The sequence below is a fragment of the Engystomops pustulosus genome, chromosome 2 (genome assembly GCF_040894005.1).
Source record: "Engystomops pustulosus chromosome 2, aEngPut4.maternal, whole genome shotgun sequence".
NCBI classification, from domain to species: Eukaryota; Metazoa; Chordata; class Amphibia; order Anura; family Leptodactylidae; genus Engystomops; species Engystomops pustulosus.
This window is the reverse complement of record NC_092412.1, coordinates 105,249,540-105,273,237: the sequence shown is the minus strand read 5'-3', so window position 1 is coordinate 105,273,237 and position 23,698 is coordinate 105,249,540. Positions and strand designations below refer to the sequence as shown.

General features: G+C 42.1%; 2 protein-coding genes across 3 annotated transcripts in view; one reads left to right on the top strand and one right to left on the bottom strand.

The window, feature by feature from the left end:
* The window catches only part of RPL31 (ribosomal protein L31), a 435,376-nt gene that overhangs the window by 107,700 nt on the left and 303,978 nt on the right, over positions 1–23,698 (bottom strand). The gene's annotated exons all lie outside the window — the stretch shown is intronic.
* CREG2 (cellular repressor of E1A stimulated genes 2) lies at positions 1,233–11,389 on the top strand. The gene is made up of 4 exons (XM_072135866.1): positions 1,233–1,764; positions 5,102–5,271; positions 9,998–10,111; positions 11,017–11,389. Exons 1-4 carry the CDS (start codon positions 1,312–1,314, stop codon positions 11,156–11,158), a joined length of 879 nt encoding a protein of 292 aa, XP_071991967.1. The 5' UTR covers positions 1,233–1,311; the 3' UTR covers positions 11,159–11,389.

Here is a 23,698-nt window from a genome sequence, read left to right as displayed (position 1 = left end):
AAAAAATAAACTTACATACTCACCTCATGGACATGTCTCTGCCCGCTCCACTAGGGAAGAGAAGAAGGAAGAGGTGCAGTCGGGGGAGCATTGCGGAGCATCCAAAGATGAGTATGTGAGTTTATTATTTATACACTGCGGGGCTTCAGGGCATTTAATTAGGGGGACTGCAGAGCTTTTCATTATTTGGGGGACGGCAGAGCATTTCATTAATGGGGAGTTGCAGGGCATTTTAATCGGGGGGGCTGCAGGACATTTCATTAGGGGGACTGCAGAGAATTTCATTAATAGGGGGGCTGCAGGGCATTTAAACCTACCGTGAGGAATCTACTATCAGAAGTAGATCTGATGTTAGATTCCTCCTGGCTGCCTCTGCCCTAATCTGTAATTTAATAATCCTGGAACCTAAGCTAACTTGTTAAAAAAAACAGTATTTTAGTAATATGTAAATGAACTGTATAGGCTACTGGGGTGTGGAGTAGCCTTAGCTCTTAGTGCCTGGCCAGGCTACTACATGCCCCAGTAGCCTCTGCAGTTAAAGGGGTTGTCCTCTTTCAGCAAATATTTGAAATGGTTTGTGGAAGGAAAAGTTATCCAATTTTCCAATATACTTTCTGTATCAATTCATAGTTTTCTAGATCTCTGCTTGCTGTCATGCTATAGAAAGCTTCTTTGTTTACTACCAGGGGATAGAAATCAGTCCATGTGATGTAATGGACAAGCAGGTGCACTAGCCGATTATTATTATGATACTAACGGCTCATGCACATGCACATGCACCTGCATCACATCACATGGACAGATTTCTATCTACTGGAAGTTAAAATAGAAGCTTTTATAGCAGGACAGCAAGCAGAGATCTAGAAAACTATAAGGAATTGTATATTGGAAAATTGTATAACTTTTCCTTACACAAACCATATCAAATATTTGCTGAAAGTGGACAACCCCTTTAATTTACATATTAGTAAAATAAAGTTTTTAACAAGTTAGGTTAGGCTCCAGAATAATTAAATTACAGATTAGGCAGGCAGGAGGAATCTACAATCAGATTTACCTGTGATGGTAGATTCCTCATGGTAGGTTTCCTTAAATAAAAAAAAACCTAGTTTATACAATTTTACATTTCTGGTGTTTTATAAAAGTCGAAATGTTTGAACAATCAGCTTTGTAACCGAGCTCCTTACACCATTTTTATCTCAGAATATGTAGTAATTGTCCAGCAGATGGCGCTCAAAGACTTGCAGGCGAAAACACCTTCTTGGCTTAGCAAGACGAATGTAGATTTCAGCATCATTCTCCTGGCACAAAATGTCTGAGTCTGGCTTCAATTGCAAAACAACTGCTTGTGTATCTTACATGCTATGGCTAGCGGGATGCAGCTTATTGTCCTATTCACAAGCATATGTTATTGTCAATTCTGTGTCCTGGTCAGTCACCAATGAAGTAGAAGAAGAATTGGATAGCTCTTCCACTGAGGATGCTTTACCAGCATTGCTAGAAGACACAATCAGCATATGGAAGCAGAGCTATCCAGCTTCAGCCTACAAAGAAGAAAGGGAGATGAAGTCCAGGCCAGGGCCTGATATGCCCAAACAGATGATCTCACCCTCCCGAATGTTCTCCTACAAGAGAGAGAGCAGCACAGTCACCGAGAGCCCCTCTTCTCTAACTGCCCTCCAGCACAACCTGCTGACAAATGGCAGAATATTAGTCCACAAAAGCAAATGGGGGACCCTGGCGACTCTTTCCACTCTGGATACTGTAAGTTACATTCATACGTTTATTGAGGTTTAGTGCTCATTGTCTGGTTCTGCATCTGCTATAGGTATGAATCTTGTTTCATGTGCCACATGGCTATTTGCTGCCTAAAAGATACAGCTATATATTTTAAAGGTCCGTTAATGCTACACATGTTGGGGCACATTTACTTACATGTCTGTTCTGCTCCATTCATCTCTATGGAGGTGAAGCAGATTGCCAAGCACAGCACTAATTCATTACCAGAGCCCTTCCATCCTCTGGCTTCACAGGCTGTTATACTGTCCAGGAGCACTTCCCCCTCCCACTGTGTGATATTACAGGCAGAGGAAGGGGGTAAATGTTAATGGGGGAAGGGGGATGTGCTCCTGCACAGTGTAACAGCCTGTGAAGCTACAGCAGCTATGGTAACTCCCCTGTGATTAAAAAATATAGAAATATATACTAAGTGGTAGGGACACTTGTCAGATCTTTTCATGTTCTTTACTGCATTACATTAAACAGAACTCACCTTCCCCAGCCTTACACTGAATGCAAGCAGCATAGTGTCATTAACTACCTCGGGGGATGAGGCAATTCACATCTTAGGTTTTTCATAGAATTCCCCAAAGTAACACAAAGGATATGTTCCCAACAAGTTAATAAGTCAGATATTGATTTATGTTATTAAATAGTATATGCCAACATTTAGAAAATGCTGAATGACATAGTCCCAAATTGCAGCCTAGCTGGTGAGCAATTTAGTTTGTCCTTTGGTTTGTCTTAGAGATGCAGATACTGTTGGCTGTGTAAGTCCCTCACAGTGATAATACTTGATCGACTGGTTACAGCCACATGAAGCTCTATTGCTATTACTGTCAGTGGCCTCTGATGAGGTCCATGGGTGGGCCTCTCTGAGCCAAAAGGCTATGCTTCCTGGGAATGAAATATTTGTCTGTCCAGTGTCACATTGACAGTGTCTCATTGTGTGGCTCCATCAAGAGGGTAGCATGTTTGTAACTCGAGTACCTGTCACCCCCACCAAATATGCTCCCATAATCCTCTCCCCAGCAGTTTTTTATTTATGCCATTTATTAAAAAATGTATGCTGCTTGTTTTAATCAATCCGACCTCTTTCCAAATAAGAGGTCCGATCCTCGTATCTTGTGAGCTGCAGTCGGCCGTATTCATGAGGGGACCAGCTGACACTCCCCCTCCATGCCGCTGTCAGCGGGGACCTGTAAGAATAGCCAGCAGCAGTGCATATATTGCGCAATCTCTGCCGGCTCTATGCGATGAGGGTGCACTGACATCTTGAAGAACAATGGGGCTTATTTACTAAGAGTCCTGCTGCCGACATTTCGGGGGTCCCGCCGGGGATTGTGTCGCACTCGATCGGATTGTGTTGCAATCGCGCTGGCTTTCACGCGACACAAATTGGGGCGGGCCATTGGACGATCCAACGGATTTGGACTAAGCGCAGGATTTAACATTCAAATTTGTGTCGCAAGCCAAGCACTTACATGCACCGGGAAGAAGAAGGTGAACTCCGGTGGACCTAAGCAGAGAGCGACACATGCAGGATATCGAGCACAGGATCTACGTGGATCACGGCACAGTGCATTGTCGACGGGGAGCGCACCTCGGGGAGCGCAACTCGGACAGGTAAGTAAATGTGCCCCAATTTGTTACTCTGTCGCACTGATGAAAATGTTCAGGAATGGTTTGTGAAACTTTAAGAAGATTACAGGACACCTTCACAGAGCTAAACCTCAGTTGACCCAAACTGTTTTTAAATAACGAGCGAGACCTACCCAATATTCACTGACAGCAGCTGCGGTGTGCATATTGACAGCTCCGGCCGGCCGTAACGAACTGACAACGGCCGCTGTCAGTCAATATTGGGTAGGTCTCGCTCGTTATTTCAAAACAGTTTGGGCATCTAGCAACTATCTGCCCCTTCTGGTCCATAACTGAATGATGAATTCTCCATACAGGCAGTCCCCGGGTTACATACAAGATAGGGACTGTAGGTTTGTTCTTAAGTTGAATTTGTATGTAAATCGGAACTGTATATTTTATCATTGTAATCCCAGCCAGAACTTTTTTGGTCTCTGCAACAATTGGATTTTAAAAATGTTGGGTTGTCATTAGAATCAAAATTAACACTAAAGCTTCATTACAGACACATTTGATAACTGCTACAGCTGATTATTATAGCCTAGGACTAAAGTACAATAAATTACCAATATCCAGAGGTCCGTTTGTAACTATGGGTCGTATGTAAGTCGAGTGTTCTTAAGTAGGGGACCGTCTGTACTGCTGAATTCTTCCCCAGATTTATTCAGCTATTTGCATCTCATATCCACACTGTGCTCTTGAAAATACCATACAAACTTTCAGTATTGCCTCATCTGGATAACGCTATGCCCCTAAATAATATATACCACTCACATCACAACTGACCACACTGGGGGTCATTTGCTAAGGCACAAATCGTGTTTTTACGCCGGGTTGGCCGAATATTACCGTTTTGCGCTGATTTTCCCTGAATTGCCCCGGGATTTTGTCGCACTCGATCGTATTGTGGCACATCGGCACCGGCATGCACACAACGGAAATCATGGGGCATGGCCGTCGGAAAACCCGCCGGATTCGTAAAAAACGCTGTATTTTTTGTTAAAAAAATGTGTCGCTTAACACTCACTTACCTGCACCCAGCATAGCTTGGTGAACTTCAGTGAACTCGGACGGACTTCAGTGCAGCAGCGACACTTGGTGGACATCGGACGCACTACCTTAGTGAATCGCCGGAAGACCCGAATCCTCCACAGAGAACGTGCCGCTGGATCGCAAATGGACTGGGTAAGTAAATCTGCCCCACTATGTCCCCTATATATTAAATGTACTCCTTACACCATAACTGACCACAATGAAACAAGCTCTTATTGGTCTCATTTGTAGATCACTATCTCTCTCTCTCTCTGGTTTTCATGCAGTCGGATGCAGTTAGACAGTGCCTTAAATGAATCTATGTAAAAATTGTTGAATTAAATTTAAAAATAAGTAACTGGAAGTATAATTCACTGTCATCTGTGAATAAGGAATTCTACTATTCTACTTCTTGGGTGCACAAAGAAATTAATATAGGCTACAGCCTAGGATTTAATTATAATTCAACTATTATCATTATTCAATTATTATAATTATTATATAATCAATACATTTTCTTAAAGGAGAAGTTTAAATAAAAGATTTTTAGTCAAATGTTGAATTATGAAGCAATTACAAGTACAGTAAAGCAGGTTTAAAGTGTTTTTAAAATATCTTGTATGTGTTGCATACATTTTCATTCTCTTAGATACAAGGACTGCCTTTTGGACAGGTTCTATTAACTAGTGATGGTCCTATGGATAATAGCACTGGAGTTCCACACTTCTGTATTACTGCAAAGTCAAGCTTCATTTCAGATTTGATGAAGAATCCAGTCATATCTTTCACAATGGCAGATCCAGATGGTAATATATGCAGGTAACAAAAGAAATACTTTTGGGGATACTGAAAATGTAACAACTCTCCACAAGTCCAGCTCCACTACACTAATGATATCAAATGTCTTTGTGCTGCATCTGAAAAATTGCAGTACTTTTTACTTGTTTCTTTAACATGACTTCCCTGTGATTCACCACCAGGGAACCAGGTAATGTTAAAGATACAATGAAAGAGCAGTGGTATTATTCAGATTCACATCAAAACAAACCACACCATATAATAATTACTCAACTTTGGTATGTAATATAAGGTCTGAGACTAGAATAACGACAGATTACATATAAAGTGCTAAAAATAAAATATAAATATACTGTATATACACTCACCGGCCACTTTATTAGGTACACCATGCTAGTAACGGGTTGGACCCCTTTTTGCCTTCAGAACTGCCTCAATTCTTCGTGGCATAGATTCAACAAGGTGCTGGAAGCATTCCTCAGAGATTTTGGTCCATATTGACATGATGGCATCACACTGTTGCCGCAGATTTGTCGGCTGCACATCCATGATGCGAATCTCCCGTTCCACCACATCCTAAAGATGCTCTATTGGATTGAGATCTGGTGACTGTGGAGGCCATTTGAGTACAGTGAACTCATTGTCATGTTCAAGAAACCAGTCTGAGATGATTCCATCTTTATGACATGGCGCATTATCCTGCTGAAAGTAGCCATCAGATGTTGGGTACATTGTGGTCATAAAGGGATGGACATGGTCAGCAACAATACTCAGGTAGGCTGTGGCGTTGCAACGATGCTCAATTGGTACCAAGGGGCCCAACGAGTGCCAAGAAAATATTCCCCACACCATGACACCACCACCACCAGCCTGAACCGTTGATACAAGGCAGGATGGATCCATGCTTTCATGTTGTTGACGCCAAATTCTGACCCTACCATCCGAATGTCGCAGCTGAAATCGAGACTCATCAGACCAGGCAACGTTTTTCCAATCTTCTACTGTCCAATTTCGATGAGCTTGTGCAAATTGTAGCCTCAGTTTCCTGTTCTTAGCTGAAAGGAGTGGCACCCGGTGTGGTCTTCTGCTGCTGTAGCCCATCTGCCTCAAAGTTCGACGTACTGTGCGTTCACAGATGCTCTTCTGCCTACCTTGGTTGTAACGGGTGGCGATTTGAGTCACTGTTGCCTTTCTATCAGCTCGAACCAGTCTGCCCATTCTCCTCTGACCTCTGGCATCAACAAGGCATTTCCGCCCACAGAACTGCCGCTCACTGGATGTTTTTTCTTTTTCGGACCATTCTCTGTAAACCCTAGAGATGGTTGTGCGTGAAAATCCCAGTAGATCAGCAGTTTCTGAAATACTCAGACCAGCCCTTCTGGCACCAACAACCATGCCACGTTCAAAGGCACTCAAATCACCTTTCTTCCCCATACTGATGCTCGGTTTGAACTGCAGGAGATTGTCTTGACCATGTCTACATGCCTAAATGCACTGAGTTGCCGCCATGTGATTGGCTGATTAGAAATTAAGTGTTAACGAGCAGTTGGACAGGTGTACATAATAAAGTGGCCGGCGAGTGTATAATGGACATAAAATTAAAAAAGGACATGTCAGAGGGATTTGGGACACCAAACCACCCACAGGTCCTTATGAAACAGTGAGTTAGTTTCCAAAATCACCCTTCATATATACTTACCAGTACTTCCTGCGCCTGCATTGTCGCTTAGTAAAGCCATCATACTACACCCCCGATTCACTGCGCATAGGTACAGCTCTTGTACAATGAGGCCGGGGTGTACTGCTCCACTTCACTACGCACCTGCACAGGTGCAGGTAGCACAAAAGAAAAATATCTTTATACTTAACTAGAGATGGGTCCGATGAGATACAATGCACCCATCTCTAGGTAAGTATAAAGTTTTTTCTTTTTTAAATAGCAGGCACATAGGAACTTGGTAAAGGGTGAACCAGATCTTTCTAATGCATTCTGACAGTGCTACTTATCTCTTTTTAAAGGGAACCTGTCACCATGGACCTTATTTTCACTAAAAACAGGTTACAGAAGCCCATTACAGCTCCATTGCAAATATACCTCTCTCCCTTATCCAAGTATTTGCATTACAATATAATATTGTGTGTTTTAACTTCACTTGCACCTTGACAGAATCCTCTGCATAGTCCCAGGGGTTGGGCTTTGGTTTGGATGCATTTAAAAAAAACAACATGTGAATTGTCTGTGTTGCAAACTGATCAGCTATTTGCCCCCACATTTGTGCTCCTATGCAAGTAGCCTCATTGTGAAGGAAACGTGACGTTTCACACCCCTGAATGGTACATAGATAGATAGCCCCAGCACATGCCTCTCAGTATATAGATAATCACAGCACATGCCCCCTGAGTATATAGATAGCCCCAGCACATTCTCCCTGAGTATACAGATAGCCGCAGCACATGCTCCCTCAGTATACAGATAGACCCAGAACATGCTCCCTCAGTATACAGTTAGACCCAGAACATGCTCCCTCAGTAAATAGATAGTCAAAGCACATGCCTCCTCAGTATATGGATAGCCCCAGCACATGCTCCCTCAGTAAATAGATAGTCAAAGCACATGCCTCCTCAGTATATGGATAGCCCCAGCACATGCTCCCCCAATAAATAGATAGTCAAAGAACATGCCTCCTCAGTATATAGATAGCTCCAGCACATGCTCCCCTAGGATATAGATAGCTCTAGCACATCCTCCCTCGGTATATAGATAGCCCTAACACATGCTCCATTAGAATATAGCTCCAGCACATGCTACCCCAATATATAGATGGTCACAGCACATGCCACCTCAATACATAGATAGGCCTAGCACATGCTCCCTCAGTATATAGATAGCCCCAGCACATGCTCCCTCAGTATATAGATAGCTTAAGCACATTCTCCCTTAGTATATAGATAACCACATCACATGCTCCCTCAGTATATAGATAGCTCCAGCATATGCTCCCCCAGTATATAGATAGTCACAGCACATGCCACCTCAGTATATAGATAGCCCCAGCGCATGCTCCTTCAGTATATAGATAGTCCCAGCGCATGCGCCCTCAATATATAGATAGCCCCAGCACATGCTCCTTCAGTATATAGATAGCCCCAGCACATACAACCTCACTATATAGATATTTCCTGCACATGCAACCTCAGTATATAGATAGCCCTAGCACATGCTCCCCCAGTACATAGATAGCTCCATCACATGCTCCCACAGTACATAGAAAGCACCAGCACATGCTCCCTTAATATATAGATAGCCCCAGCACAGCTCAGTATTATAAATTATTACTGTTTAAAGGAAATCTACCATTTGTTTTTATGCATTGTGAAACATACCTTGAGAATGCTGTAGCCACACTGATGCAGAAACATATCTTATTTAATCTCTAAACTGAGTGGTGTTGCTCAAAAACAATTATAAAATTCAGGACCTTGGGAAAGCTGGGTGTTGCATGCTGCTGTTGGGGCTTATTTACTAAGGGTCATTTGCGTCGGGTTTACCAACTTTTCGGGGATCGTGCAGGGACTGGTAAGTAAATCTGACCCATTATTTCCACATACACGGGAGCTCCCTGAACTTTCCAGACAGGACTAATTAACCTGAGCTGGATGACTCATATACAGCAGCTCTTATCGTGCAGTGACTGATTACTTCTGCCTGTCAGGGACAACACAATGATTAAGTATTCCTGGCTTATGCTGGGCAGAACAAGGCTGAAGCAGTGCATAATTAGAATCAGAGGAGAACCGGGCAGCCACAGGAGTGACAGAGTTGCTCAAACATGGATAATGTCCCTACGAGGGTGGCTAGTGATACCAAGGCTGAGAGAAAGTGGCAAAGCTGAAAGTATTGCATCCAGGGCCCCCAGGGCCTACCCGGCATCCCAGTGTGACTGATAACATCTTTAACCCTTGGAAGAGGGACTGAAGGAAGACCCAGTATCCAGGAAGTACGTATGAATGATGGGAATTGGAGGTTGCCCAAAAGGGGGTTAAGGGACCCGGGGCTGAGACCAAATTCAGCTTAAAAGCAAATTTCCTCCAGGCTTTCACTATATTTGAAAGAGAGTTCAAGAGAGCTGATGGAGCAGCTTGGTGATAACCAGAAAGCCCCTAGCATGTGGATTGAGGTTAATTCAAACTTGGCTGTTAACCATAGTTTGTTCTCCCTGTGGTGAAACAAATCTAATATACATGTCCCAATGGATGCTCTACATGTCCCAATGGATGCTCGATAACGTCTAGGAGCCCCACCCCTCCACAAATTTTGGGTCTAGTTGAAAGACTTCTCTGTATGTAAGGGGAAGATCACCTCAAAACAAACACAGATATTATTTATTAAGAGAGACATAGAATGATTTCGGGACAACTACAGGGAGGGTTTGAAGCACATAGACAAGGCGAGGCAAGATGTCCATCTTAAGTACATTACCTATGCCAAACCATAATAGTGCCAACGGCTGCCATTTAATTAAGTGAGCTGAGATACTTTTGAGTAGAGGCTTGTGGTTCAACGAAAATAGGCGAGAGGGGTTCGAGGGTATGCGAACCCCTAGGTGTTTTATAGAGGAATCTGCCCAGTGAAAAGGGAATGCTGATGTTAGGGAGATAACCTCTGAGGCTGGTAAAAATTATGAATATCATTATTATTGTTCATATAGTACTTGATATAAGGCCTCTGTTGTTTCTATATCTACAGAGAAACTCTCAAAGACACTGAAGACCCGCAGTGTGCTGCGTTAACACTGATAGGCCAAATGGTGAATGTACAACCAGATGGAGCAGACTTTGCTAAGCAAGCTCTATATTCCAGGTAGTTATTTTGTCTTATCATATAAGGTCACATATGGCCTGTGTCGCTTGAAGGAAATCTACCATCAAAATACATCATTAAAAACCAGGGGCACTTACTCCTAGATCCAGGCAATGTGACGGTGGAAATCTTCTTATAATTGTTATCCCAGACCTCCTTCCTCCTAAAATCAACTTGTAACATAATGCTAATGAGTCAGGGGAGGTTGGGGCATGTTACCGTGCATTGTAGCTGCAAAGGCTTCTACACTCTGAAGGAGCGCTTCCCCCTCTCCCACTGTGCGCTTACTGCTGGCGAGATCGCAGCAGGAGGTGGGAGGGAGGGAGGAAGTGCGGAAAACACAAGGTGAAACAATGGAACAGCCTGTGTAGCTACAGCACAGTGCCTGGATGAGTAAGTGTCCCTGGTTTATTGTGCTCGATTTTGGTTGTGTTTTAATTCTCTTCCAAGTCAGAATATAAAAACTTGGCTTTCATAATGGTATTTTAAATTAAAGTTTATTCATGTACATGTTTTATTGCATAACACTTTGCTCCAAGAATGTGTTTCCTGATCTTCTGAAACGTACTCCTGTCCTTGGCTATAAAATAACAGCTCCCATATAAATCTTTACACAGAATGGGACTTATTTATAAATATTGTCCTAAAATAAGAGGACAAGGCTGAGCCAAACTGCCCCCCCCCCCCCAATAATCCAAATTTACTTCAATTGTGAATATTTGATGCATTGATTTTAAACAAAAAGAATCTATTAAGTATCTTTTAGCATTAATTATGTATAATATTTCTAAACTAATTTTATTTACAGCAATTTTAACCATAGCATGAACCTTTAAAAAAAATTTTTTTAGATCTCGAACACTTACAGAAATATTAATTTTTTTGCCATCTTCCATCTTTCACAGACATCCTTTTATGAGGAACTGGTCTCAGAATAACAAATACCTTCTAATGAAGATGAACATAGAGCACATCTATGTAACAGACTGCTATGGAGGAGTATTCAGCATCCCACTGGAAGATTATTACAAAGTGAATCTAAAATGAGATGGAAAGTTATTCAACTGCTGTGTTACAGTTGCATATGCTTGACAACAGTTTATAGCACTGAAATGGAAAGACTGATATCTACCGAATAATTACCAAGAGTTATTGTATTGAAGCAGCCACTGTCTGTCTCTGCTACAGTTTTCACTGTAAATACATACTCAAATATTTTGTCCATTGTGCTAAAATCTTTCACTATTTAACATAAACTAAATTACTGTGATGCTAAAACATTTTTCTAATGAGTCTAAAATCAGCAATGACTATACATGGCACTGAAATGTAAAATACCTGGTATAAGATCCTTATGAATAATTACACGTGTCATCTATGACGAGCTGTTATAATATAAGAACAATTTACTTATTCTAAGATGGACTGTGAATATGCCCTTATACATAGGTGAGAGATTGAATGAAAATCTGTCATAAAATATACCTTGTGTATATATCTTGTAAAAGTAAAAGGACACAATACACGATCCAACAAATGGGCAGTGTCCTTCATAGGGTCGATTAGTGAATTCTGCATTAGTTGTGGAACTAATGCCCCTTTTCCTGTACACTGCTTTATGGACTGCACTTCTGGTCTGCTGGGCCTGACATGCTCCAAGCCTGGCACACTCTCTCCAATGACCACTCATCACTTGACCTACATGGTCTATGTCGGCTGGAAGGCATACTAGTCATACCATAGAATGCCATTATGGGACCTGACTTCCTCAGCACAGCATCCCTGAAAAACATTCAGTAGAACTGATAACATAGTTTCATATCTCGTAGTTACTACGTGGGCAGTGTCCACTGCATGGAGGGTTTTAAAGGAAACTTGTCATCAGGGACCTCATTTTCACTAAAGACAGCTTGCAAAGCCCATTAAATCTGCATTACAAAGATGCCTTTCTGCCTTCTCTAAGCATTAACTGTGTGTTTTAATTAAACCGGCTTCCTGACTGAATCCTGTGGTGAGTCCCAGGGTTTGCTTTGTTTGGATGGATTTAAATAAAAAAGTGCCTTCTCTGTGCTTTTCAATTACTCCTCAGTTCCCACCTTTCTGCTCCTCTACAACTCCTCCCATCTGCTCCTTCACTCACACAGGGAAAGAGCTCACTGCATGGTGAGCTGACATCAGTGAGCGAGGGAGGAGTTGTACAGGAGCAGAAGGGTGGGGCTGAAAGCTGAGGAGTGAGTGAGCAGCACACAAAGTCACATGTTATTTTTTTTTTAATGCATCCCAACCAAAGCAAACCCTGGGACTCACCACATGATTCTGGCTTGAAGCCAGGTGAGTGGAAACAATAATATTGTAAAGCAAATGCTCATATATGCAATGCAGGTGTAATGAGCTTCTGCAACCTTTAGTGAAAATGAGTTCCCTGGTGACAGGTTCCCTATAAACTCCATGAGGGGCATTTATCAAACTTTTTTTTTTTTAATTTTCTTTTTCTCTTATTTGTGACGTTTTAGCCTATTTGCCCCCAAATTTGAGACTTATAACTTTTTACAGAGCAGGTGTAGGGAATAGTTAATATTAATAACCTTTATTTATATAGTGCCCTCAAATTCTGCAGCACTTTATAAATCATTGGAGACATATACAAATATATAGTGCCCTCAAATTCTGCAGCACTTTATAAATCATTGGAGACATATACAAATATATAGTGCCCTCAAATTCTGCAGCACTTTATAAATCATTGGAGACATATACAAATAAGACAATACATAGTAAAAACAGAGTCATATAGAAACAATAGGAGTGAGGGTCCTGTTCAGAAGAGCTTACATTCTATGAAGATAAAGACACATGATGTATAAAAGCTTGTATAATGGTCCAGCCGTCCTTTCTAAGGGAACTAAATAAAAATAATTTAATAAATAAAAAAGCCTAATAAATAAAAAAGCCTCTGATTGAACCAGTCATCAGCTGCCATCTTATATAAAGGGCGGCACAGTGGCTGAGTGAGTAGCACTTCTTCGAATCCCACCCAGGTCAACATCTGCAAAGAGTTTTTATGTTCTCTCCGTGTTTGCGTGGGTTTCCTCCAGGTACTCCGGTTTCCTCCCACACTCCAAAACATATTGGTAGGTTGATTAGATTGTGAGCCCCATGGGGACAGGGACCAATTTGATATGCTTTGTGCAGCGCTGCGTAATCTGTGTGCGCTATATAAATAAAGAATTATTATTATTATTATTATTAAAGAGTCCAAGGTCAGCAGAGATGTAGAGAAGCCTGGTGCTTTGTATTTGGTGTCTACAGGATAACAGAAGGGAGCAGGACACAGAATGGTTTAGTAAAAAGAGAGTTGACATTTCATGCAGTTAAGGAATGTGATACGATAGCCCTAACTAAAGAGATGGGTTTTAACCCCTTAATGCGGCGGTCATTAAGGGTACTTCTTCTGATGTGACCCCTTTCTACAGCGCCGTGTCAGAAGAAGATTTCAGGACATCAGGTCCTGCAAGTTCTGGTATCGAGCTGTGACATCACAGCCCAGACCCGGCACTAACACCCGGGATTGGAAAAACTCTGATCCCGGGTTTTTAACCCCTTAAGCCCCAAAATGAAGTATCTACACAAGTGTATCTCACCCCGCAAATAATAAGCCTCATATGTTCACCGTACCAAAAAAATTTTAATTTGTGACATTGTGACAATACAAATCTGCTGTGAATGGCGCTGCTTTCATTCTATGCCCGGCTGTTCCCCGTACAGCAGGTAACCACCATGAGGTGGTGGGCATCAAAAGTTGCAGAGCATTTCATCATTTTATTCAGTTTTGGCCTAAAGGAATGTGTTTTCCCAAAAACTTCTAAAGTTTCTAAATCGCAGGTCCATATTGTTTTAACCCATGTGAAACACTTAATGGGTTAATAGACTTAATAAAAGTTGTTTTACATAGGTTGAGGTGTGAAGTTTCTGTAACGGGATAATTTATGGGGTATTACTATTATTTAGGCTTTTCAAAGTCACTTGAAAGCTGTATTGTCCCACAAAATGTGAGTTTGGCCGATTTTCATGAAAGTTTTAAGCCTCATAACATCCTAGAAAAATGAGAGGACCCATAAAATATCATCACAACACAAAGCAGACATTCCCAGAAATGTTAATTATCAAGCTATTTGGATAGCTTTACTTCCTGTCTGGAAAGCAGAACATTTCAAACTTTGAAAATGAAGAATTTTTACAAACTTTTGCCAAATTTCCGAACTAAACAAAAACTTATCACTTAAATTTTAAACTAACATAGAGTACAATGTATCACAAGAAAACAATCTCAAAATCACCTGGATATGTTAAAGCATTCCGAAGTTATAACCAATTATCTTGACACATATCAGATTCTAAAAATCAAGTCTGGTCACTAAGCTGAAAACAAGCTTCGGTGATAAGGGGTTAAGAGCATATTTGAGATTGGGTATTGGGTAGTTATATGGGTGGGCGTTACAGAGAATTAGTGCAGCTCTGGAGAAGTCCTGGAAACTAGAGTGGGAGGGTAGAATTAAGGAAGATAATAATCTAAGATCACTGGTAGATTGAAGAATACTGGTAGGGTGATAGACTGAAATGAGAAAGGAGAGATAGGGAGGTGCAGCATCTGTGTAGTGTTTGGTATGACTGCATAAACATTTAAGACTTTTGTGCGACCATTCTGACAAAAGTCTAAAAAATAAACAACAGACTCACATGCCGACTCTGGGAACATTTTGTTCCCAGAAAGGCGAGGCCCACTCCAGAAACTGTCCCGTCAGAAGAGACATAACAAAAGCCACTTCAGTTTTGTCATCAGCGAAGTTCCCTGGAAGCAGCTCAAAATGGATGGAGCACTGGTTTAAGAACCCGTGACAATTCTTGGGATCCCCATCGTGCTTTCCGGGGAGCATAACTCGAAGTTAATGAAGGGTCGGCACCATATTTTTGGGGGGTGTTGGACCTTGCGCCACTTGGAGAATTTGGAGGGAGTCCTGGCCCATTGAAAACGACTAGAGGCACTGGAGCAGTTGTTACTGGTTTAACTCCGGCAGGGCAGCCATCAGGAAATTCGGGGCCCCATACAGCAAAAGTGTCTGGGCCCCAACACACCCCAAAACCGAACAAGCCTCCTGCCCCCCGCAGTGACCTTTCACAAACAGGGTTTGAGGCCTGTTGCTACGACAAGGCACACTCTTCTGGTAGATTGCCAATAGGAGTCATACTATTGAACGTCACGTGCAATTTTTCACATTTTCATAAAAAAAGCTAAATCCTGCTATTGAGGGACCTGCTCAGGTTTCAAGTCACTTTGAGAGGCCTAAATAAAGTAAAACCCCATAAATTACTCCATTATAGAAACTACACCCCTCAACGTACGTAAAACAACTTTTATGAAGTTTGTTAACCCTTTAATTGGTTTACAGGGGTTAAAACAAAATCGGATGCAATTTCGAAATTACATTTTATTTGGCTAAATTAATGTGTTTTTCATAAAATGTACAAATTCTCAGTGGATAAAATTCCAAAACGCTCCTCAAAATTTGATCCCCCATCTCTCCCGCGTATAACAATCCCCCATATGTGGTGGTAACCTGCTGTATGGGCACACGCCAGGGCATTGAGGGGGAGCTGCGCCATTCAGAGCAGATTATGCATTGTCACTTTTTATTGGCTATACAATCTTTATTTTTTTGGCAATTTGGACATTTAAGGGCTTATTTTTTGCGACATGAGATGCACTTTACAAATACTTCATTTAAGTGGGTCTATAGCTTTTCGATGAGATTTTATTAACTCTTTAATGTATGGAGGAAAAGAAAATTGTCAATTTGGGGTTTCTTTTTTTTGTATATTTTGGGGGTCGTACACCATACACTAAAAATACTATAATATTTTCATTCTATAGATCACTACGATTACGGTGATACCTCATTTATATAGTTTTTCATTTATTTTTACAATTTTACTGGAGAAAAACTAATACAGAGGAAATCTTATTTGTTTCTGCATCGCCATCTTTTCGGGAACTTAACCTTAATATTTTTTGGTTGACAGAGCTAGTTTAGGGCTTATTTTTTACGTGTTGAGTTGTTCTTTCAATTGGTACCATTTTGGGGCACATAACTTTTTTTGATCACTTTTTAGAACATTTTTGTAAAGGGATTTTATGAAAATTTATATTTTTGGCGAGTTTTTCGGGTTTTGTTTTTACGGCGTTCACCGTACGGGTCCAATAATGTTTCTGACTTATTGTACAGATTGTTACGGACGCGGTGATACCAAATATGTGGGGGGTTTTGGTGATTTTCAGGTATTTTTACTTTATTAGATGTGTATAGGGAATGTTTGTGTTTAGGGGACTTTAACTCTATTTAATTAATTATTTTTATTAAAAATTGTGTTTATTCAGTGTTTTTAACTTTTTTTTCTTTACTTTTACAGGTTAGCTTGAACAAGTGATCCACTGATCACTTGTTCAAGCTATTCTTCACCTAATACAGTGTAATACAGATGTATTACACTGTATTATGTGAAACACTGAGCATGCTGCGCATGCTCAGTGTGTCACAGCCGGGTCCTGCCAGGAGGCACGGACCCGGCACCCGGAAGAAGATCGCGCAGCCCCGGGCACCGGCAGTCCCGGGGCTGCGATCAGAGCAGCGGGACCCCCCCGGTAAGCGCCGCGGGGGGGTCCGAATCCTGTTAAATGCCCCTAGCACGCCGCGGTCAGCGCGACCGCGGCGTGTTAGGGGTTAACACCCGCGATCGGAGAAATCTCCGATCGCGGGTGTTAGAGGAGGGTGTCTTAGAGTCCGGGCCCCCCTAGTGTCTTAGAGTCCGGGCCCCATAGGGCAGTACCAGTTGTACTGCCCTATCGGCGGCCCTGAACTCCGGCTTATCTACCCGTTCCATTACTTGCTGCAGGAGTTCAGCAGCAGTTGGCGCACTAGTGGACCCCATAGTTTCCTTGAGTACAATGTCCTGGCAGCCACTAATCTTGCGGTTTGGATGAAATGCTGTTTCGACAACTTCCCTAAGCACTTATAAGTGCCAGCGTGTGGAGCCTGCACTTCACCAGAGCCAGCCGCAAAGCTGTATGTGTTTTGCTGCCAGGGACTTGCAGGACGCTTAACCAGTATGGTAGCGGCAGTTGGTGAAAGCTTGATCGGTGGTGACTCGAACAAAGACAAGGATGGTCAAATGGCGGAGCAGGACTCGGAGGCAGGAACAGGTCACAAATACAGGTTCTGGAACACACGAGTGCACAGAGCAAACAGAGCAGGCAGAGGGCTGGAGCCCTAGAGACCTGATACTCAAGCAAAGACACATGGTTCAGGAAACACATTTATAGCTCTTTCCACAGAATAGATCACGTGAGAAAGTTGCAGGATAGGGCTGCAGTGCTGAGAACCAGCCACTAGAGGGGGTTCAGCCAGTAATCTGCATATGCGTCCTTGACCCCCTACAATCTGGTTTCCGCTCTATGTATTCTACTGAAACTGCTCTTTCTAAAGTCTCCAATGATCTCCTCACTGCAAAATCCAAAGGTGACTATTCTCTCCTCATTCTCCTGGATCGTTCGATACTGTGGACCACCAGCTCCTCCTTCACTCCATTGGCCTAAAGGACACTGCACTCTCTTGGTTTTCTTCCTATCTCTCTGACCGCACTTTCAGTGTCTCCTTTTCTGGATCTTTCTCTCCTCATCTTCCTCTCAGTGTCGGGGTTCCTCAGGGCTCAGTCCTAGGTCCTCTTCTCTCTCTATACTGCCCCCATTGGACAAACCATCAGCAGATTTGGTTTCCAGTATCATCTCTATGCTGATGACACCCAACTATATACTTCTGCACATAACATCACCCCTGCCTTAATCCAGAACACTAGTGAATGTCTCTCTGCTGTCTCTAACATCATGTCCTCTCTCTTCTTGAAACTTAATCTTTCTAAGACTGAACTTCTTGTCTTTCCACCATCTACTAACCAACCCAAACCTGACCTCTCCATCTCGGTCTGTGGGATCACTATAGCACCGAGGCAGCAGGCCCGCTGTCTTGGGGTTGTGCTGGACTCTGACCTCTCCTTTTTACCATATATTCAATCTCTTGCTCGCTCTTGCCGTATGCATCTCAGAAACATCTCCAGAATCCGTCCGTTTCTGACATTTGAAACTTCTAAAATGCTAATTGTTGCACTTATTCACTCTCGACTAGACCACGGTAACTCCCTACTAATCGGTCTTCCTCTCTCTAAACTCTCTCCTCTTCAATCTATTCTTAATGCAGCAGCCAGGCTCGTCTTTCAGGCCAAACGCTACACGGATGCCTCCAGTTTGTGCCAATCACTGCACTGGCTGCCTGTCTCCTTCCGTATTCACTTTAAAATATTAACCCTAATACACAAAGCTCTGAATAATGCTGCACCTCCCTATCTCTCTTCTCTCATCTCAGTCTATCGCCCTTCCCGTGCTCTTCGATCTGCCAGTGACAATAGATTAATCTCTACCTTAATTCGAACCTCCCATGCACGTATCCAGGACTTCTCCCGAGTTGCACCAATTCTCTGGAATGCCCTTCCCCAGACTCTGAGACTAATACCCACCCTCCAAAGCTTCAAAGGTGCTCTTAAAACCCATCTCTTAAGGCAAGCCTATCACACTCGCTAACTGCTTGAAATGTCAACTCTCCCTTTACTAATCCATCCTATGTCCTATCTCCCATCTGTTATCTGGCAAACAGCTGATATATACCAAGCTCCAGGCTTCTCTGCAGTCTTTTTCACCCAGGACCCTGCAAATAAGATGGCGGCTGATGGCTGGTTCAAGCAGCAACATCGTTGTTTAGTAAATTATTTATTAAATTATTTTATATTGTTCCCTTATAAAGAATGGCTGGACCATTATACAACCTCTTGTGTCACCCCCTCATCCTCATAGTCTGTAAGCTCTTGTGAGCAGGGCCATCACTCCTATTGTTCCATATGACTGTTTGTTCTTTGTAATGTTATATAGTTGTATATGTCCCCTATGATTTGTAAAGCCCTACGGAATTTGATGGCGTTATATAAATAAAGATTATTATATTATTATTATTATAGTCAGAATGCAGAATCATGACATCAGGCAACCCGCATACTTGCCACTAGAGGGAGATAGAATCCAGGATCAGTGCAGAATCGTGACAAATGTATGTGGACAAGACTGAGAGGGGAATTAAACAGAAACCATATTATTTTTTTCCCAACAAATAGAAGGTATAATGAATAAACAATTTGTGGGGATTTAAAAAAACATTACAAGAAATGTATCAGTGTAGTAGCTATACAGAAACAGTGCTGCCCTCCCTGATTGTGTCAGAATAACATACATAAATCAGACATAACATGGCAGCAGGAACAATATGATTATTGATACCTCTTGCCTTAGAGAAAAAATGAACAGTCAATTCTTCAAGTTGACCAATCATAATGCAGTGAAAAAAATAATAAGAAGTAAAAAAGAACTAAAAATTCAAATCACCCTAAAACTGATTAAAATGTAATAAACATTAAAAATAACAAACATGTTAGGTATGGCCGTGTCTCAAAACGCCCAATCTATCAAAATATAAAAAACGGTTATTCCCGGCTGTGTACCCCATAACGGAAAATAGCGCCCAAATGAACGCTCCTTTTACACCATTTTACATCACATATAAAATGTAATAAAAAGTGATCAAAAGTTGCACAATCCTCAAAATGTTAGAAATTAAAACATCAGCTCATTTCTCAAAAAAATGACACCAAAGTATGAAAAAGTTATTAGCATCAGAAGATGGTAAAACATTTTTTTTTAAATATATAAAAACACACTAAAACCTATATAAATTTAGTGTTCCGTGAAGTAGTATTGAGCCAAAGAAGAAAGTAGACATATTATTTGGAGTGCACACTGAAAGTCGTAAAAACTGAGCTCACAAGAAAGTGACGCAAATGTGCTTTTTAGCCAATTTCACCACATTTGAAATTCCCAGTACACGGCATGGAATAATAAATAACGTCACGCAGAAAATAAGCCCTTGCACAGCTCTGTACATGGAAAAATCAAAAAGTTATGGATTTTTGATGGTGGAGAGTGAAAAATGAAGAAGAGAGCAGCACTGGACCCAGGAGAAGGCGAGTTTAATATGTTTTTTTTTAATGAACCCTTTATTTTACCTTTTTCGTGTTTCAGATCCATGTATGTGGTGGGCTGCCATAGACTACACTGGTCTGAGTATTTCAGAAACTGCTGATCTACTGGGATTTTCATGCACAACCATCTCTAGGGTTTACAGAGAATGGTTCGAAAAAGAAAAAACATCCAGTGAGCGGCAGTTCTGTGGGCGGAAATGCCTTGTTGATGCCAGAGGTCAGAGGAGAATGGGCAGACTGGTTCGAGCTGATAGAAAGACAACAGTGACGCAAATCGCCACCCGTTACAACCAAGGTAGGAAGAAGAGCATCTCTGAACGCACAGTACGTCGAACTTTGAGGCAGATGGGCTACAGCAGCAGAAGACCACACCGGGAGCCACTCCTTTCAGCTAAGAACAGGAAACTGAGGCTACAATTTGCATAAGCTCATCTAATTTGGACAGTAGAAGATTGGAAAAACGTTGCCTGGTCTGATGAGTCTCGATTTCTGCTGCGACATTCGGATGGTAGGGTCAGAATTTGGCGTCAACAACATGAAAGCATGGACCCATCCTGCCTTGTATCAACGGTTCAGGCTGGTGGTGGTGGTCATGGTGTGGGGAATATTTTCTTGGCACTCTTTAGGCCCCTTGGTACCAATTGAGCATCGTTGCAACGCCATAGCCTACCTGAGTATTGTTGCTGACCATGTCCATCCCTTTATGACCACAATGTACCCAACATCTGATGGTTACTTTCAGCAGGATAATGCGCCATGTCATAAAGCTGGAATCATCTCAGACTGGTTTCTTGAACATGACAATGAGTTCACTGTACTCAAATGGCCTCCACAGTCACCAGATCTCAATCCAATAGAGCATCTTTGGGATGTGGTGGAACGGGAGATTCGCATCAGGGATGTGCAGCCGACAAATCTGCGGCAACTGTGTGATGCCATCATGTCAATATGGACCAAAATCTCTGAGGAATGCTTCCAGCACCTTGTTGAATCTATGCCACGAAGAATTGAGGCAGTTCTGAAGGCAAAAGGGGGTCCAACCCGTTACTAGCATGGTGTACCTAATAAAGTGGCCGGTGAGTGTATGTGTTAGTACAATGTCAGAAACCAGATGAAATTGTATTTACACCTGTACCCTGATAATGTAACCACATTGTCACCCCACAAAACTAGATGGATTATAATGTGTCTGCTAAGAGAGTCTCCATCCACACCCTGGGATTTTGCATTGAGCAGCCTAGAGAGTAATAGGAGCTAAAACAGCAATAAAACTGAGTAAAATTGTAAAGTAAGGGTTAAAATGATCTTTATAGTTGACGTCACTAGGGGAATGAAATGTGATTGAACTATTCTGGCTAGTAAATAACTTCACCACTGGTGTTCGGAGTTGCACTAACAAAGAACTGTATACTGTGAACAAAACATTTACACTTCTGCATTTCATCATCTGTGATATGTGGCAAGGCTTGTCCCACAGGATGTTGCAAAAATCTTATGTCAAAAGTCAAAACCTTTTGACAAATTGGATATGCAATATTTTGTGGCTTCTAATCTTCTGAGTGCATAAACTTTTTTTAACAGTTCTTTAGCAATCTTGCTTTGGGATTTTCTATTTTTCACAATAGCTCCATATAATAAGAATGAAACAACAATATAATCCATCACTAATATAATAGTAGTAGAGGGAAAATACTTATGAGTATATGAAGCAGGCGCCAACAGATTCACATTACATATGTCCATCTTAATGCTAAATGCATTATAGTAAAATATGTCAAATATAATTATATATGATTGACTCCACTGCAACAGTTTTTTGGTATAAGTAGCACTTGGGGGGTTATTTACTAAGGGTCCCGTGGCCAAATTTTCGTCGGGTTTTACGACTATTCAAGGATCGCGCTGGGGATTGTTTTTTGGCGCATCGGCAACTGAAATTACCGTCGGACGATCTGACAGATTCGGACAAACCGCGGGATTTAACTTTGAATTTGTGTCACAAGATCAAGCACTTACATGCACCGAGATGAAGAAGGTGAACTCCGGGGGACCTCATCAGGGAAGCGACAGATGCAGGATATCAGGCGCACGCTCGTAGTGAATCGTGGCAGCTGTGCATTGGAGTCAGGGAACGCACCTCAGGGATCGCGCAGGGACAGGTAAGTAAATCTGCCCCATGGTGTCTAAATCTGTCAGAACAACCCTATTTTTTTTTACCTTTTTCAATATTGTTGAGGGGCCATAATAGTAAATTAGTGTGTGAAAGTGAACTATCATAATTTTTCTCCTTGTTTAAACCACAAACACTTAGGTCGAGGACACAGAAGCCTGAATGTCTGCAGCGTTTCTAGCCATGGTATAAAAAAACTGCTGAAAATATCTGGTTCAACCTTAGCCTTGCATCCAAAACCCACAGAGCAAATGATATAGGTTTTCTTTTAGGTAGCATGAGAGTTGGATTTGTATTAATGTATTAGTTACAGTAAATGTGCCTGTATTGTAGCAGTGTAAAAATTGGCATCAGGTTGTCTTCACATTAAGTCACTCTTCTGTTTTAATATCTTATGTAGCATTTTCATAGAAATGATGACTTTATATACAACAACATAAAATGTCTCAACAGGTCCATAGCTTCCAACCGTCCCAGAATCGGCAAGACCGTCCCAGTTTTTCAGCACTGTTCAGCCATCCTGAGTGGCTAGGAAAATGTCCCTGTGTGTTGTGGGTTGTCTCGCCTCCTGGTCCCAGCCCCAACAAACTAGAGAGGCTTCGGGACCAGATGCAAAAAGCTGCATCTTTTCCTGCTGCCTTCACAGGTCTCACTCTGTTGTACAGCAGAGATGTGTGGAGGCAGCTTCTCCCCTGTCTGGCTTGCCCCCTCATCCGAGCACCCATAGTCCGGGAGAAGAGGAAGCAGGACTTCTGGGGAACAAGGGTAAGGAAAAGTTAAGTAACATTGTTTTTATTTGTTTAATACTCAGGGGGCCACAGTATGAGAAAGGACAGGGGGGCACATTTGAGAGGAGGGGGCCACAGTATGAGAGGTCAGTGAGTCCCATTATGAGAGGAGGGGGCCACAGTATTAGAGAGGACAAGGGGCCACATTATGAGAGGAGGGGCCACAGTTTGAGAGGAGGGCTTCACATTTTGAGAGGTAAGGGCCACAATATGAGAGAGAAGAGGGGATAAGAATATGAGAGGAGGGGGCCAAATTATGAGAGAGGACGGGGCCACAATATGAGGGGGATGGAGAACAGGTGGCCACAAAAAGCTGGGCAACAAAAGTAAAGGGTGAGGGCATTATATGTTCCTGAGTTGCACCATGGGTCCATAGGGGGGGTCAGCAACAAAAATTATACTATGCAGGAACAGATCATACTATGTTTGGGGGTGGGG